Genomic DNA, 17873 nt, shown 5'->3' with positions numbered 1-17873 from the left:
AGCTCTAGACACGTCCCTCTGCACCAGCTCAGGGAGAGAAGGAGAGTCGCTGACAGAGCTGTGGGACAAGACCAAGGCGTTTGTAGGGAGGCTAGTTAGTTTTAGACGCCTGCGTGGAGCAGGGGCGTTGTTGTGAGTGTCTGTCAGTCGGTGTCTGTCAGTGCTTTCTTTATCTCTGCCTTTTTCCTTCCCTCTATCTGCTATCGGTTTGTCTCTCCTTTTCCTTTCTCTCCCTCGCTTCTCTTTCTTCCTCTCGCCCACAGTTTGTCATTGCTCCCTTTCGCCCTGTGCAGTTCGTTTCTTCTTCTCCTCCTTGCTTTCTCTCTCCGGGTCCCTGTTACACTCCAGTCAGTCAGTTGTGATGGAGCAGAAGCGATGAGTTATCCCTGCCGTTCCGATACCCAGCTCCGAGCTCCTACACCTCTCTTATCTCTGTCCATATTCATGTTCTCTCTCTCTCTCTCTCTCATACATTCATCTCCTGGAGTCCTCTCTCTTCTTCCCCCCTACTCCCCCGTCCCAGCTCATTATTTACTGTATAAAAGTCCCATAAAGGCCCGACGTAAGGTGGGGGGGCAGCGATGATACGCACCTCTCTGGTGAGTGTGAGTACGTCCATCCATCCATCCGTCCGTCTGTCCACGGACGTAGGCACACGAGGGAGGGAGAGTGATGCGTTGGCATGTGGCGGACCTCCACACTGCTGAGGAATGGCGCTCTTTATCCATTAGAGCGCTGAGGAGCTGACGAGGCTCTATCATCCTTCACGCCATTCATCCCCGCCGCTTATTGACTAAAATGTCCCTGTCACCAGGGAGAGGTGTTTGGGGAGGGGAGCGGGGGGGGGAGGTGGGGAGAGTCGGGCTGGAGGCACGGGTGATGGAGGGGGACGGTTATGGAGTTTGAGCGAGGATGGGGAAAAGCACTTTGTGTGTGTATGTGTGTGTGTGTGTGTGGGGTAGGGTTTGAACAAGTGTGAGGAGGAGAGAAGTCACTCTGATCACCTACGGTTCTGTGCGTGCAGACACAAGGTGAATTTTCATCTCTTGTTATATTTGACATTGTAAAAACACAATCGAGAACACAAACTCGTATTGTCAGCTGCAGTATGTTATGTTGTGTTGGATGGTGGATTGGTTTCTAAAATGCAGTCATAACCTTCCATCTCCATGCTTCATCTGTCCCCTGTAAATGCAGTGGAAACGTGTTATTACAGACTAATGTTGTTTTTTCCTAGACAAACTCTTGGCTTTGAACAAATTCAAAGGTTAAGGTGCATAACTGCATTTACGGTGCTTTTTATCCCTTGATCCCCGTTGAACCCATCTGCAGACATGTTTAAAGGGCTTCTTCTTTTCTTTCTGCTGTTCCAGACACTGGCCTCCTACACAGACACTCCACAGCCCAAGAGCTGCATGAGAAGCTGGAACCCAATCTTCACATCATGGGTGTCCTCTTTCTCAGCAAGAACATGAGTCGCTCCTTCAACTTCATCCTCCTCTTTCAGTTGTAAGTGTCTACCTGGGTTATTTGTGTATTGTGTGTTTTTTATTTAGTATTGAACTACAAACAATGCATGTGTACTGCATGTGTCATTCAAGTGAAGATTAACTGACTTATTTTACGGTCATATATATATATAACAGCCCAGGACCTCTTTGAAACTGACTACAAAAAAAATGATTTCTGTGTCCTCCCCCAAAAGACTATTGATTCGCACCAATTGTAGGTGAACATAATCATTTATCTTCCCCGAAGCTTGGGCTGTGTAAAGTTAAAAGTTGAAAGGCCTCAACTTTCTCAGGTCGGCACCTCTGCAGCGCTTGAACACACCCTGGGAGAGGCTCTCCTTCTGTCTCCCTTTTTTTATCCTCTCATAGGGCAACTTTCAGCCACTGCCACTTAGTGACTTTCTAAAACAAATGGAGTGTCGAGCCCTTTTAGCCCAGATGAATCATCTGCAGGTAGCCGGAGCGTTTTTCTCCGCGGCAGCAGCAGCCCCATATGTTATCTCCTCGCACTTCAGCGCGGTGAACAATGCGAAGGTCAGATGGGTGGGCAGAGTTTTCCAACAAAGAGCAGCTCGGGGGACTCAGGCGCCTAATCTACTGCAGACAGACCACAAGCGCAATGTGCAACTTATCTGGGACCTGAATGCAAAATAGCATGACCGAACATCTCAATCAGGGCAATACTGAAGTACACTCAGTTAGCATTTAATGCTATACAAAAAGCTCTCAGGCAGGATCGCTATACCTGTGGGTGTCCAGTGACTGGAGGGCACTCCATTTCCATTAATATTGTATTCAGATGAATCGACTTAGTTACATGTCAGCATGGTACTCCAGCATACCTCATCTGCACCTTTTATCATTTTATACTCAAGTTCATTTAGCACTTAATACTATATGAGTGCTTTAAGACAACATTTAGTATTGGTGCTGTCAGTATTTAGAATTTATTTTGTATGTATCATTAATATTTGGGAGATTTTTTAAAAGAGATTGATAACAGCATACCCCTTTTATTATGAGTGATCCCCATATAATGGTGTGTTTTGCACTTCTGTGTTATAATTTCAAATCGGACCACCTCTTCCATTTCCTCTTCTTTGATGAAAGGGATTTCATGGCCGTGAGGCTCTCTAAACTGACCTGGGTTTTCATCTTTACAGCTGTTGGACAGGCCCTCTCTGGCTTCATATGATCATTTTCGTGAGTGTTGATACTGTTAGTGGTGGTAGCATGTCCTCTCTATGTCTTTTCTTTGCTGTGTCTTGATCCTAAGGATAAGCCTTCCAGACACATCTTTAGAATAGGAGGCATAATCAGATACATTTGATTCACATTTACTCATTCTGGCTCTGTCACAGTGGCCTGAATGCTTTTCTCAGAGACAAACCTATAAGGGTTCTTACACACTAGAGCTTTTGGTGAGGGTCCGCTTGAGTCGTGAGTTACGTTGGTTTTGTTGATGTGAAAGCTATTTAAAACCAGGAAGTAAGCGCTTTTTATGACTGCTGATGGATCCAAATTGTCTCACAATAAATACATCAATGTTAAATATGAAATTATTTATTAACATGCAATTTTCTAAAATGCTAACAGTCTTGAAAAAAGTGACTAAAGGACAGCTAATGGTGGCAATTTATGCTTGAGAGTATGCATGCTCTGCTTGAGGGTATAGGTGCTCTGCTTGAGAGTATGCATGCTCTGCTTGAGGGTATAGATGTTCTGCTTGAGGTTTTGCATGCTGTGCTTGAGGGTATAGCTGCTCTGCTTGAGAGTATGCATGCTCTGCTTGAGAGTATGCATGCTCTGCTTGAGGGTATAGCTGCTCTGCTTGAGGGTATAGCTGCTCTGCTTGAGGGTATAGATGTTCTGCTTGAGGGTATAGATGCTCTGCTTGGGGGTATAGCTGTTCTGCTTGAGGGTATAGCTGTTCTGCTTGAGGTTTTGCATGCTGTGCTTGAGGGTATAGGTGCTCTGCTTGGGGGTATAGCTGCTCTGCTTGAGGGTATAGCTGCTCTGCTTGAGGGTGCATGCTGCATCTCGCTTTGCCTCCTGTTTTCTGCAAAAAAAACCTTCTTATCTGAGCAGCTTGCATCATTTATGGCAGAGTGAAAATGACCAAATTAACCAAAAATATTTTTAATTTCATGATTTTTTATCAGGAACTGTTTTTAATTCGAAATTCATTGTCATTTTCCACCATTTTGCAGAAATTATATGACTCATCCTTCTAGTCAGGCCCCCCTGGGTGTGTGTGTGTGTGTGTGTGTGTGTGTGTACTCCTTCTAGTCAGTGCCCCCTGGGTGTGTTCGAATGTTGCCTCTAATTAGGACCATGTTTTGTCATTTAATGTCATTTAGTCTCAAGTCCTATTTTAATATTTAATGATTGGCACCCAGTAGGGCTTTGCTGATGACTCCTAATATGCAATGTTTAGCTGATGGGCACAGCAGTGTGTTCAGTGAGGCCGATATCTGCCAGCCACTTCTGTGCTATTAGTCACCCCGAACAAAAGCCCTTCTGAAACATGTGAGTCTCCATTTTGAAAATGTTCAAAACGAAACCTAGTTTAACAAAGCACCGATAAACGCTGATAACTTAAGTGCTTTGGGTATTCAACCAATATGTAAGACTCACTTTACCCTCCATCAAAGGTCATTTTAGGTCCATAGGGAGCTTTCATGCAAGCTGATCACAAATGGCATGGGCCAATCCCACTGTTATATGACATTTATAGAAACAAACAACAGGAAATGACACAGGACAAAGCACCTCTCTCCATTATCAACTAATGTTCTAAATCTGGTAAGCGCGTGTACTTATGGGATGTGAGGATATAGAGTAATGGACTAAAATAAAAATTGAAGTTGCAACATTTTGAAGTTGAAACACAATGCACATGGCAACACAACAACCTCTAATGGGGTCATTTGGCTGGGTTGGAATCACAGGGTTAGCTGGGCTCTTGAAAGCAGCGCCGCTAGTCCCCTCACTGCTTCCGAGGGGGAGACAGCCTTGCCTGCGAGTTCACCACTACATTTTCAACAAGTTGTCCCCAGATGTATTCCCTCACAAAGTGCTGAAGTCACGTCTGGCCAGACTTGGCCTGGCGGAGGGGAGGGATTTGTGCTTATGTTTCACACAGCGAATATGTGTATTGACCTGTTTTTATGAAAGGGCAGGGGATGAAATGTGAGACCACATGGAAACTGCACACATCCAGGCAAGAATGAGTATGCTGGGCCAAGGGAGGAGAGCTTTTCTCTACTGGAGAGTTCTTGGCCTTTACTGCAGACATCGTTCAGACTTCTTAACGTTGTCGAGTTTGCCAGTTGTGATCATAGTTTTTTTTTCTTTCATTCTACTTCAAAACTTCAGATGACGCAGGTTAAATCACTCACAGGGAAGACACTGCTGCATATTCAAAGTATTATATTCTAGTCTTGGGCTATTTGAATGGTTTTACTAACATTAAATGGTTGATGCTCTCCCTCCACTCTGTGGTATAGTGGGAGTACTCCCTTCAAAGCCATGGTCTCAAAGTCTCGCTAATTTCAGATGTATTCAGAAGGATATGGTATTTATTGCCCCACGAGAGACAATCCTCAGAAAGGCAAGTCATGCGCTTGCTCATTTTGTATGATTCGTCTGACCGAGGTGGTGAAATCAGTAGACTGCATAAAATGCCTGTCAGGACACACTGTAACACACGGAAAGCCTGGAAAGGGAATCATTTGGAAAGGGAAGATCAGTATGCACAGACAGGGTAGTTTGTTCTGGATATTCTATACAGAGTTGAATGCAGGTATGGTTTTTCCCATTACCCATATCAGCCACAAGTCAGTTTTGTTTGTTTGTTGATAAATATGTGAGAGGAACATTTTTTTAGAGCCTATCAGTGATGACCTTGAGATTTGCAAGCAGTACCGTACATTACAGGCATACAAAAAGGACGCCAAAAAAGAAAAGACCTTTGGCATTCTCTGCTGTGTTTAACATGCTGATTATGGTTCTCCATTTCAGCTCAATTCAATTTAACTTTATTTATATTGCGCTAATAACAACTGAAAGTGTCTCAAGGCGCTTTACAGAGCAGAGCCTGAACCCCCTAGAACAAGAACTAAGGTGACGAAAGGAAAAACTCCCTTTTAACAGGAAGAAACCTTGAGCAGAACCCAGCTCACGAGGGGGAACCCCTCTGCTAGCCAGGTAGACAGATAGAAAAGGGGTGGGGGCTGAGGGGAATGGAGGAGAAGAGAGAATCAAAAGCAAGCAGAAGAATTTATACATGCATCAGGATAAATATATTAGCATATGGCATATACATGATACACACAAGATTACAAATGATACATACAAAATGGTATATGCATGATACACACAAGATTACAAGGTGTACTTACCAGATGGTATATGCATGATACACACACGATTGATGGTAGATACAAATGAAGAGAACCGGCATTCAAAGTAGTGGTTGAAAAACAGCTTAGTGGGTGTTCACACTGCCAGCACGCATATATAATGGCCATATACCACATATTGAGGGTCTTAATGCACTCATAGGGTATTAATAGAACGAGTGTGTGATGAATGTGATCATATTAGCACTGAGAAATGGGTAGTACTACGCTTGCAGTCCGAATGTGAGTGTGATGCATTGTAGGCAATGTGTAGAAGAACTTTGGACACGATTGTTGGGTTGGAATGGGCAGCGGGAAGCAGGAGACAGCAACACCTCGCAGTGGAGAGTCTAAAGTGAGAGGGAAAGAAGGAAGACACAATGAGAGAATGGGATTAGGTATTCTAATAGATTGTCTTATAGACATTTATGAAAAAACATAATTATAATGGTAGAGATGGTGCAATGGTGGTATAATGGTGGATGATCTCTGGTGTAGTCTCAATACATGTTGAGAGGGCTTCTAATGGGTGAGAAAGTTATTACGGGATCTCTTCTTAGTTTTTGAAAAAGTTCATAAAGTCATTACTAATACAGGTTTTATAACGTTATTACTAATACAGGTTTTATAACGTTATTACTAATACAGGTTTTAGGGATAAAGTGGTCAACTGCATTGTGACTCCTTGTTAGTCAGGAAGTTGTGTTGAAGAGGAACCTTTGGATTGTTTTTGTTGTCGGTTGGGGTCAGTTAGGGAGAAATAATAGGCCAATTTAGCATCAAAGAGTTCCTTTTTATAGGTTACAAAGTTGTCTTTCCATGCCAGGCGAAATACTTCTAGTTCAGAGGTGTGCCATTTTCTTTCAAGTCTTTGTGTGGTTTGTCTAAGTGCTTATGTCTGGGAAGTATACCAAAGGGCTAGACTTTTCTGTTTTCTTATCTTCTTCTTAAGCGGTGCAATGGAATCGAATGCAGTACAGGTCAGAACTGGAGCAAGTCTGCTGCAGTCTCGTCAGATAAGCAATGGCTGTAGTAGTGGATTGAGTTTGGCTGCACATAATCAAATGGCATATTAAAACTAGCTACTGTAAGTGATTTGTTTTTGTGATGTGATGGTCACATTTTGACTTTCAAAAGACACATTGTAGGAGTTGATAACGCACCGCGCGTCGAGTGTAAATCTTTTGCCTCATAGTCACGCGGATGAAGGTCAACACATGGGTGATGTACTGCACTATACACGTGTAGTCCACATACGCGATATGCACCTCCAGTGCCACCAGTAGTCACCTCCGCAGGTTGTGGACAAGGACTCCCAAGTGCAGGGTGACTCATCAATTTTTTAAGAACGCAAAGGTTAATGAAAGCTGGGAGATTGAGTGCATTATCAGTCCTTTGCCTGCGTTGTCTACCGTGGAGGTAGGACACAACCTTGGAGGACGCCGGCACTAAGTAGGTTTTTAATCCTCTCCGTGCCCCCCAAGACTGTCAGCTAGTTGAATGTTATTTATATGTGAAATGTCATTGCTATCGCAACCAAAGATTTTTTCCCTCCAACCTTTCTGCCTTTCTTTTTTGCCACAAAAAAAATGATGGCCCAGCCAGTCAAATGCATTCTGCAGGGATGACGAATGGAGCATTACTCTGCTGACTTCATTTTGTAGGTGGCATTATTTATAACATAGGCATTTGCATAATGAGTTCTTTCCTTCCTCTGATCAAGGTTGCCCTAACTTATTCGCTGCCTTATGCCCTGTTTTGAAGATTTTTTTCAGTCTTTTGCGCTAACATCCAATTTTAAAAGAAAAAAAAAAAAACTGTCATAATCTCCCTGTCTTTCTCAGAAATGGTCACAAAGAAACTGTCTGCAGCACTTTGACATTTGTGTTTAGGGCTTTTCTCAGACCCTAGAAAGTGGTGAGAGAAGAGGTGGATTTCACAGGGTTGAAGTAGTTAAAGACCTTACAGACGGTAGAATGCTCTGACTAAAAGGTCTTTAGCGATCTGCAGAGTAATGTTAGCCATATCACCCTGCATCACTGGTCAAGTCTGCCAATGGATTGGGCCTTGTTATCAGCATTTAGACAGGTTTCACTAACATATAGCCAATCGATGCTCTCTTCATTGTGTTCAAGTGGCCAGGCAATCGATCAGCGGGCCTGTCCGTAAAGTCTCTCTCCATCTAGCAGTCCACGACGCCTCGGCCGCGGTGTCTATCAGATGGACCCCTGCTGTCTGCTCCGGGGCAGACACAAGCCCGGCTCTGTGGTCTCTGTGGAAGACAGTCCGCTCAAATTTTTAGCTGTTAAGGGCTGTTAATTTTGTCTTTCTTTTGTAAAACGATCCAGCTGCCGTATTGCAGTCACAGACTTTGAGGGTTACCTTACGTCAGCAGTTGAAATGACTGGATTGGGAGCGCGTGTGTTCCTCCTCTCTGGCTAAAGCGTGTGTGGGAGGTGTTAGATGTGCATCGGGAGCAGGAGAGGTGTGAGGCAGAATAATCATCAAGGGCTTTTTTTCTTCTTCTTCTTCTTCCTCTCTCCTGTGTCCCTTCTCACTCGTGGAAAATATTATTGAGAGGATGTGTGTGCGTGTTTACTGTAACATCTACTATGTCAGTGTGGTGTGAATCCAATGGATTTAATGTTTTAGTTCTCTAAAGGTCTTTTAACTGATGATACGGTTTTAGTTTGAGGAGGAAAAAGCTTTGTCAAATCCCCCATCTTTAGTATTGCAATCTGCTAAATTTTCTTCTAAATCTTATCTGTTGGTGTTCTGTAAAGAATGTATGTGCACACTTGTTTAGATCATTTAAATGTTAGATAAATAGATAGATACATAGTTTATAATATTATACATTTTTCCGCACACTTTTCTGGTTAATGTTCCATGAACTGCTATCTGTGCTTAGTATTGTATTCATGCAAAGCTTATGAATTGACGTCCCATCTTTCCATTCCACTGAGACCTGAATAATGAGATACTCTCTTCCTCCAGCATTTCTATTGGAATCAGCTATGTCCTGGCAGGCAGTGAGGCCTACGCTGCTCTCTTTCACATCAGGTGAGCCCACATTACATTTAGATTTAGTCACACAAGGTACATTACATTACAACAGAGAGAACAGTCCTGTTTAGAACTCTGATTTGAAGGTTATTTAAAGGACTATTTAGTTATTGGGTTTTTTAATTGTTAATTGTTTGTGTAAGTGATTCTGGTCCAACTTTTGTTCTGCTGGAAGTAATACAGTGTAACCTTAATCACAGTGTCTGCTCGTCGTGGCTTCATATTTAATCTCTCGTTAATTCTGTGTGCCTCAACTTACTTTGGATGGGAAATATCTCAATATATAAAAAGGCTAGTACAATAGGTATGCTTACTGCTGTTTGGGAATCAATCGTATGACCTTGAGGCTCAGAGGAAACGGAGTTCAGCTCCCGGAACGAGAGACCCTCAAAACACGGGGTGCAAGAAAGGCCTGGCAATTACCTAAATGAGCTCTCAGGAGGCAGATTCAATTAAGCCTTTAAGTAGCAAATTAGGCATTTAGTTCTAATGAAATTTAGAAGATACATACCTTCGTTTCAGTCTAGTAAACTTAAGTCATGGTTACAGGTTAGGTCTAATAGAAGATAAATTTGGTTAATTTGAATAGTATTCCCGAAACTGAAGTATACGTTTGAATTTCAATGAAGGTCTTAGCTTCACTCATTTATTAATGTCAACACATTACACATGATGGCTAAACTCCTTAGATTCACAGTACGTTGAAAAACCTTACATACTTAAAAAAAATGATAACATATCAAACATATCAAATTAACGACACTCTAACATTGAGTTTATGTTTGGTGCGATTTATTATACATTATGTTTGTGGCACCAGGAACTGTGGCAACCTCAAAACCATTTTCTCTTTCAGTCATATAAATCTTACAAAAGCATTGGCCTCTCTGTAGTGTCATTTCATAGCATCAGGTTTCCTAAAAGTTCCCATTTAATTGAACAGTTTTTGTGTTGGCCCCTGAACATTGTATTGAAAGATACAGGGACTCATTACCGGAAATGTGCTCATTATATCTTGCCCAAAGGGTATAAGACACAGTTGCATTTCTTTTCCTGAAAAAGCAACAAATGTAGTCTCCGGTGGTTTTGACAAGATGGGGAAAAAAACACTATAAACTTTAAAGAAGCGAATACTGCTGAAGGACATGGTTCAGTCTGAGGTCAAAGTCAAGCTATTTTTTTCTATCTTATGCAAGGGATTGATACCATGTATTTATGTCTGTTTCCAACCGCCTTCCCAGGGAACAGCTGAGTCTAGCGCTGATCCACCGGTGTCTCGGTAACCTCAAACAATCAAATCAGTTCCCTTTTAATTCACCAAAACCTCAAGGCCGATAACTTGTCAACAACCCAAAGGGTCTTGTTACCTGTTTACGTCCGCGCTGGCCATGCAGGAAGGCTCTGTTGAAACCAAAACAATCATCTCGCAGGTTTTTTGATTGCCATCAGCATTCTGTCCAAGTCCAAGATGTAAACAGGCAAATTGAATAAACCCAACTCTGGTAGCCTCTCCAAGAAGAACATACGGTGGGGTAATTCAATTAGGGAGCTGCTCTAATTGCAACCTGTGCCAGCTTCTCTGCTGTTGATTTGAGTCTGTCCTTCAGTGAGTCGTACATCTTCATTCCTGCTGCTGTGTTTATCCTCTCCACCGATGCCCCTTTATTACCGCTGCTTAAGCAGGCACATCGGCAATATGGCAAAACCGGGGGAAAACAGCACGCATAGCTTCAGCTGGGGAGAAATGGAAAGAATTTTTCACTTGGTTTATGGCAAATTATTGCCGTGTAAAACAATGTTAACGTAAAGTTTTCAGCCTCTGCCTCAGCAGCCTTTCACTGTTTTATCTGTCAGTAAGAATTTGTGTTGAAAGATTCAGATTATTTTTTTTACTGTTTCTGACACCGTCAGCGCATTTTTACAAACGATCACATTGTTCCTTTGCCCTTGAATTACATGTAGCTCATAATGCTGCAGTTTTTCATTTTAATTAAAGCACTCCCAGCCTCTCCACGGAAGGAGCACTCTTAAGGCAAACTCATTGATGAGAAATAGTGCTCAATTATAAGGCAAGGGAGATCCATTTTTATACTCGATAGCAAAATCATTTCAAAAGATACCTTGCTATGAATGATTAAAGACTTTATTTACTGTACATTATGATCTATCACAGCTTTGAGCTTGGTTGTGGTCAATAACCCTCCCTGTCTTATTTGTTAGATATCATTTGAGGAAGGCTGTGTTTAATGCAGTTCTGGGACGTAATGCTGAAGGGCCGATATTACTCCCAAATCAAACAATCCTTATCGAGCCCAGGGCCCCTTGTGTACCTGGATCTCACTGTTGGCTATTTGACAAATGTTCAGACTTTTATGTTCTTTGAATTTGTTATCAGAGAAGGCAACACAATAAGTCCATAGGCTAAAACCTGTTCAGCAGGCCTTATAATGAAGTCAAGCTATAACACAAACTGACCATGCCATTATGTCATGAGCACAATAGAAGGATCTGTAGCAAAAGAGTTTGGAATATTACATTGTTTAATCTCCTCAGAACTCTAGGATTTAAAAGTAAATCTAACAGTAAGAGTAAATGTAGACCTGTGTAAGCAATTGTATTAGCTAGGCTCAATGTAATACATATTTGTAAGGCCATAAATATGCCCTTTCCAACCAACATGGGAGTGTGCAATTATCTCAAATCAATTAAATCCCGCTGTTGTAATAATGGGTCACTCTTAGGTAGATCTGCAGAATGAACTGATGTGGTATTTGTCATATTATTCCATATTTGTTAAGCAACACACACAAAACAGGCCCCAGGTCAGTGTACAAGTTCCCCGCTGAACAGAGCTTTGTGTTTTTGTGGCTCACTTGATAAAAGAAAGTGCTTGCAGAGTCAAGAGAATCACACTTATTTTCCAAGAGCACACACATGGGTAAAAATATGTGCCTCTAAAAGCGTTCCTCTTGTGCTGCGAGTCGCTTTAAATATTTAAATTTGTGGGTGTTGAGGTAATGGAAGTATACTTGGGATTTTGTTTCTGTGACATCTGTGGTCTGAATGCAATATGCATGATGTTTGCCTTTTATATTACACTATAATGTATTTATAAACACCATAAACAGTATAATAGAATCATATTGTGCTGTTATTTATTTATAATGCCGAACAGAACGTAATGTTTTCAGCATCTGCTTGCAGTTATCTGTCTAAAGTTGATAGTTTGACACACTATGCTATGAGTTTATGAGCTCGTGTGAAAACATTGCTTGGGCATTATGGCGCTCCGGTATGCGACTGTGTTGAGTGCATTGACATTTACACTGTCTTCAGAATGGAATACCCTCATGATATTGTAGTATGTGAAATGAATTTGACCATTTCCTGTGGTCAACATCTTACACTGAATTGGCCATTTTGTGCAGATCTTCCATCGGTTTGTGAGAAGTGTAGGATTTGTCTGTTGTTGTGGTAATGGTTGGCTATTAATGTGCATTTTAATGGGAGATGAGGGATCCTGATGAAGCCATGATGACTGGAAGCTTGTCCTCCCCCTTGTGATGTCACTTTGGTGTGGCGGCGTCTCGAGCGTGGGGCGATTGGGTTGTCACAGACAAATGTGTGCTGTCACAGTTCCCATCTGTGCTGGGACACTCTCATTTCACACTGCTCTCTCTCTCTCTCTCTCTCTCTCTCTCTCTCTCTCTCTCTCTCTCTGTGTCTCCCCCTTTCACTCTCACCCTCTCGTCTTGCTCTCGGTCTCTTTCTGTACTCTTTTCCGGTCTTTCTCTCATTTTCTCTCAGCAGTTTTCTTTCTTTCATCCTCTTTTTCTCTCTTGTGTTTTTTGCTTCCTTGTGTCCTTCTGTCTCTCTCTTCTTGCGTCCTTGCTTTCTTTCTAAGCTCTTCTCTTCCTCCCCCTCATTCTCCACACTTTCCTCAAGCCCTTTTTGTCTTTTTCTCCATCTCTCTCCTTATCGTGTCCACCAGAGAAATGACAGAAAGAGATGTGTTGTGTGTGGATTCAAGTGCGGCGGATTCATTATCTTCTCGTTGCTTTCTGAGACTTATTTAGGATGGTGGTCGGGGTCATAGAGGTCGCCTCCTGTATGGAAATAGATAGTGAGGTTGATGTTAGCAGGGGATATGAAGAATTATCACTGGGTAGAACTGATCTGTGTCAGAATTGAAACCGTTAAATATTCATGCGGCATTTTCCGAGATATTTATTTATGGATGTTTTTTTTTTTTGCAGGAAGAGGCACTTTGATGTGGTGGCTAAATGTGGCACTGTCATCAGTGAAATCAAAAAAAGTGTACTCGATATGATGTTTATGATGTTCAGTAGGTTTTTCTATTTTTGATGGTTACTTTGAAATGTGCATTCATTAAATTAGGCCACCTCAACCCACCCACTGCACATTGGGCTTGTGCACATTGGGGTGTTGCTGAAGGGTTGTTTCTATGCATCAGTTGCTGTCATGTCATACAGGCTATTGGGCTCACCACTTCAAAAGAATGATCAAAGTAAAACAGCAACGTTAATCAGAGCGTCCCAAAAATAATCTCATAATATGAGGTTGTTATGGGCAGATTATTTGTATTCAATGCACTGCAGAGGACACAAATTGGAATAAAATGTATATTGAGTGGATGATTTTCAATGAATGCACTTCAATTGTTTTAATTCGGAAATTGTGCTCATGATTCGATTGCTGGTGTTTATACTTGTGAGCATGTTTTAACTCCATTTTGTGGATGCAAGACTAGAATACGTTTTATCACATGTTAACCCGTAGGCATGAATAAGAAATCAAAAGAAGAAATTATTCACCTGAATACATTTCAAAAATACATACGAATTACAGAAAACAAGGGAACAAACTATAGATTCAGAGCACAATTTTCTAATTCCTAAAATAACAAATTAAAGAAATAGTACGTCACAATAATAAACCATTCCCTCGATTTGTTCCCCAGTTTATTTCTGCTGCGGTCCCCTGCAGGGCTTCATATTTGTGATCTTCCTCTGCCGCGTGTGTGTGTCTAGTAAAATCACTTGTGTCTGTCCTCTGGCTGTCCTCTGGGTGAATTTGAGATATGCAAAATACTGTAGCAGTCTCCTTCTCATTTCCATATCAAATCACACCTGGCAGTTTGTTCATGAATGCTTGTGTTTTTTATTTCCCCTGAACTGTTCTCCTCTGTGCCACTGACATTTCCTTCAAGCTGAAACACGCGTACAGATGGCCACAGCTGTTTCATCCCTGTGTTTGAATCCAATCAAAAGACACAAGTAAAGATGGCATTCAGTTCAAACAAAAACAACTTTTGTTATCTTTTGTTGTTACTTAATGAATCCATTTCACAATCACAGGCGATTTTCAAACCTATTGAGGAAAATATAGCCAGACATTGTAGCAGTATTTCAGATACTTTGGCAGTTGACAGCTAATATAGAAAATTGTACTTATATTCTAAATTATTAAAGAAAAATGACAAGGCTTGACTAGTATTCAACTTGTGAACCCCAAGAATGCTTATATAAAGTAAAAAAGGGTAGCTCTCAGTCCTGACGTTTCTTATATAACTGAACATCCTGTAAGTTATTTGAGATGAATATGAGTCAGAAATCCTTGTTTGCTAGTTCTTGTTTGTGGGTTGTGGCCATGAAAGGTCAGACCAAGAGTATTATGAAACATTTAGTGTCTTCACATATATGGGTTTTGGCTTTGGTTGAAAAAATACATTGATTGGAACAAATGCCCTCAGGGAAATCTATCTACCTTCCAAGTGTATCTAGTGCCCTTGATACTTTGCCCTATGTGAGTGTGAATATTGAACGGACATCTTATGATAAGATCTTGCCATAACATTTGGAGCAGTCAGACTGCAGTCTGTTCACGAATCTGCAGGGAAGTATGGAATCAGTTGAGCTGAATAAGCATGCCACTCTGTGTTGTAATGTTATAGTAACTCAGGTGCAGGGAAGTATGGAATCAGTTGAGCTGAAAAAGCATGCCACTCTGTTTTGTAATGTTATAGTAACTTAGGTGCAGGGAAGTATGGAATCAGTTGAGCTGAATAAGCATGCCACTCTGTGTTGTAATGTTATAATAACTCAGGTGCAGGGAAGTATGGAATCAGTTGAGCTGAATAAGCATGCCACTCTGTGTTGTAATGTTATAATAACTCAGGTGCAGGGAAGTATGGAATCAGTTGAGCTGAATAAGCATGCCACTCTGTGTTGTAATGTTATAGTAACTCAGGTGCAGGGAAGTATGGAATCAGTTGAGCTGAATAAGCATGCCACTCTGTGTTGTAATGTTATAGTAACTCAGGTGCAGGGAAGTATGGAATCAGTTGAGCTGAATAAGCATGCCACTCTGTTGTAATGTTATAGTAACTCAGGTGCAGGGAAGTATGGAATCAGTTGAGCTGAATAAGCATGCCACTCTGTGTTGTAATGTTATAGTAACTCAGGTGCAGGGAAGTATGGAATCAGTTGAGCTGAATAAGCATTCCACTCTGTGTTGTAATGTTATAGTAACTCAGGTGCAGGGAAGTATGGAATCAGTTGAGCTGAATAAGTATGCCACTCAGGTGCAGTGGCGCTACTCCCATGAGCACTCGCACTCTACTCCGCATTTACTCTACGGTCCCCAAACAGGAAAGTACATGAGAAGATTCTTTTATTATCATTTATTATTATTTATATATCATTCTGCTTAAGAGTTGGAATACACTATAATTTGTGTAAACAGTGGTCCATTCCAGCCAGGCATACTATGGCTGGATATCTCTACCAGAGGTAGTGTGATCTTCTTGATTGTAATTTGAATCAGGTTTTTAAAAAAAATGAGTCACGTCATGTCTACACGATTCAGTTTTAAAATATGAACACATCTTAAAATGGCATGGAGCAGGAACAGTGAATGGATATCATTAGCAGTGATTGTTGAAAACTGAATAGGTTCCATAATGAGCCTCGCTGGTGTAAAATTAGACATCTGAACATGGAACTGCTGTTCATGATCAATTATGTCTCACTGGTTGCTGTTCCCATACTAGTCTACCGTTCGTTTTTCCCTCTGCACAAATGCCTGACGTAGAATGTGGTGTTATATTTCATACTGATGTAACACAGCAACCCTCCACAAGGCTGTTGTGAATCAACCAGACAGAATGAACCGCACTGAAACAAGGACAAAGAAATCAGGAAAGAAGTCGGAAAGCAGAGAGAGAACACTTCTTGGCAACCCCCCCCCCCCCCCCCCCCCCCCCCTGCTGTAGAAGGTGCCAGAATCAACAGCTCAAGTGTAAATTCGTTGTGAGCGCTGCTACCTGTGCCGCTAATCCCAGCAGTTTTTCCTCTGTAATTGCACTGATTGCATTGGATAGGTAATTTAGTTTGTTACACCCCAGTAAATACTTAACCTGAATGATATTCACAGCTTCCTCTATGGGCAGAGTGGGGCTTCTGCCCTGCACATATGTGCTTGAATGCTTCATTAGCAACACATTAAAGGTAGACACAGACTTTGAAATCAGGTCAGGTGAAAGAAGAGGAGAGGAGATAGAAAGATAGAAGGGAGAGAATCCAGGGTAATCCCCTCAGAGTGTCAATCAATACGTTATTTCATCCCTTCAAGAGTATTCACACCCTCACAATGACAATCCATTACAGGATAAAAAAAATTATCTTGAACGGCGGCGTTTCACGCCAAATCGCAGTTTATGAGCTGCAGAAAAAGGCCTCTATTGTTGAGGTTTCTCCTATTTTGTTTTTATTTAGCCAATAGATTGGTTGTATACGCTCTTGATTCACCACTTTTGAGTTTCATATATGTCTGGTGTAAGCTTTTTAAGGAACATTGATTCGTAATGTCTCAGACGAGTTTTATGTGGTGTGCATATTGAATGGCAAACACCTACGAATTCATACTCATATACAGGTAGAGGTATTTAAGTTTTTGAGATGTTTTGGAGAGGACCTAAACAAATAGTCATACTTATAGATAGGTAGAGGGTAGATATAATTATAGGGTAGAGATAATTAGGTTTTTGAGTTTTTAGTTGTTTTGAAAAGGACCTAAAGAAATGCTTTGGTACCATTGTCCACTCTCTCAATGACGTGAGAAAAGACCATTCTGAAGTAAATATCTGCTTTTTGCTTGACAGTCATATTTGATGTTCTCATTGAGCCAAACAGTGACATTTTTAACGCTCCCTGTGGCCCATTTACAGCCACATCTACGTCATCCCGGCCTTCACGTGGATACTGGCTCTGGGAATCGTACTGGCTCAGTTTGTCATCCAGCCAATCACATCACTGCTGACGCTGCTGAAAGGAATCCTGCTCATCATCACTGTAAGTAGACCGTCAAGCTAGCTGTTCAAAGCAGCCTTTGGCATGTTTAATACAGTGTGCATTTATAAAACATGGCTAAATCACTGCAACTCTATTCAGTATTCTATGAGCATACGCTGATAAAACGATACAGATATGCAGATACAGACATGATTCAAAGGAAATATGTATACATTGCTCCTCTCAAGGCACTGAAATCCCCTGGGTGTGTTCAAATATCCCCTGAGTGAAACTGAGCAACATTATGACTATCGCTTGCTGTTATTCATCTGCATTCATTTCTGGTCTTCTGAATATGAATTCAAGTGAACGAGTGTGTCAGTCAGCAAAACACTTATACTCTCCAGTGTGTTGGTACAAGAAGGGTGCTGGAACACTGAAGGCACATTAACTCAAAATACAGCCCTTCGTGTAGCAGCACTTCTATCAAGGTTGTTTCCTTCATTAGCTGTGTTCCTAGATTCAATTGTGCCCACTTGGAAGTTTTAGTTTTTAGTAAAAGTGTCTGGCCAACTGCACAG

The 17873-nt window shown here is 41.5% G+C and overlaps 1 protein-coding gene across 1 annotated transcript in view; it reads left to right on the top strand.

The window, feature by feature from the left end:
* Window positions 1-17873, top strand: part of si:ch211-51h4.2 — a 92938-nt gene that overhangs the window by 21411 nt on the left and 53654 nt on the right. The window contains exons 6-8 of the mRNA XM_031575035.2: window positions 1374-1509; window positions 8912-8977; window positions 17229-17352. Coding sequence (XP_031430895.1) covers window positions 1374-1509; window positions 8912-8977; window positions 17229-17352 — 326 coding nt within the window. The remainder of the gene's footprint in view (window positions 1-1373; window positions 1510-8911; window positions 8978-17228; window positions 17353-17873) is intronic.

This window comes from Clupea harengus, chromosome 10 (genome assembly GCF_900700415.2).
Source record: "Clupea harengus chromosome 10, Ch_v2.0.2, whole genome shotgun sequence".
NCBI classification, from domain to species: Eukaryota; Metazoa; Chordata; class Actinopteri; order Clupeiformes; family Clupeidae; genus Clupea; species Clupea harengus.
Note: the sequence above shows the minus strand (reverse complement) of the source record. Positions and strands in the feature narration are given on the sequence as shown.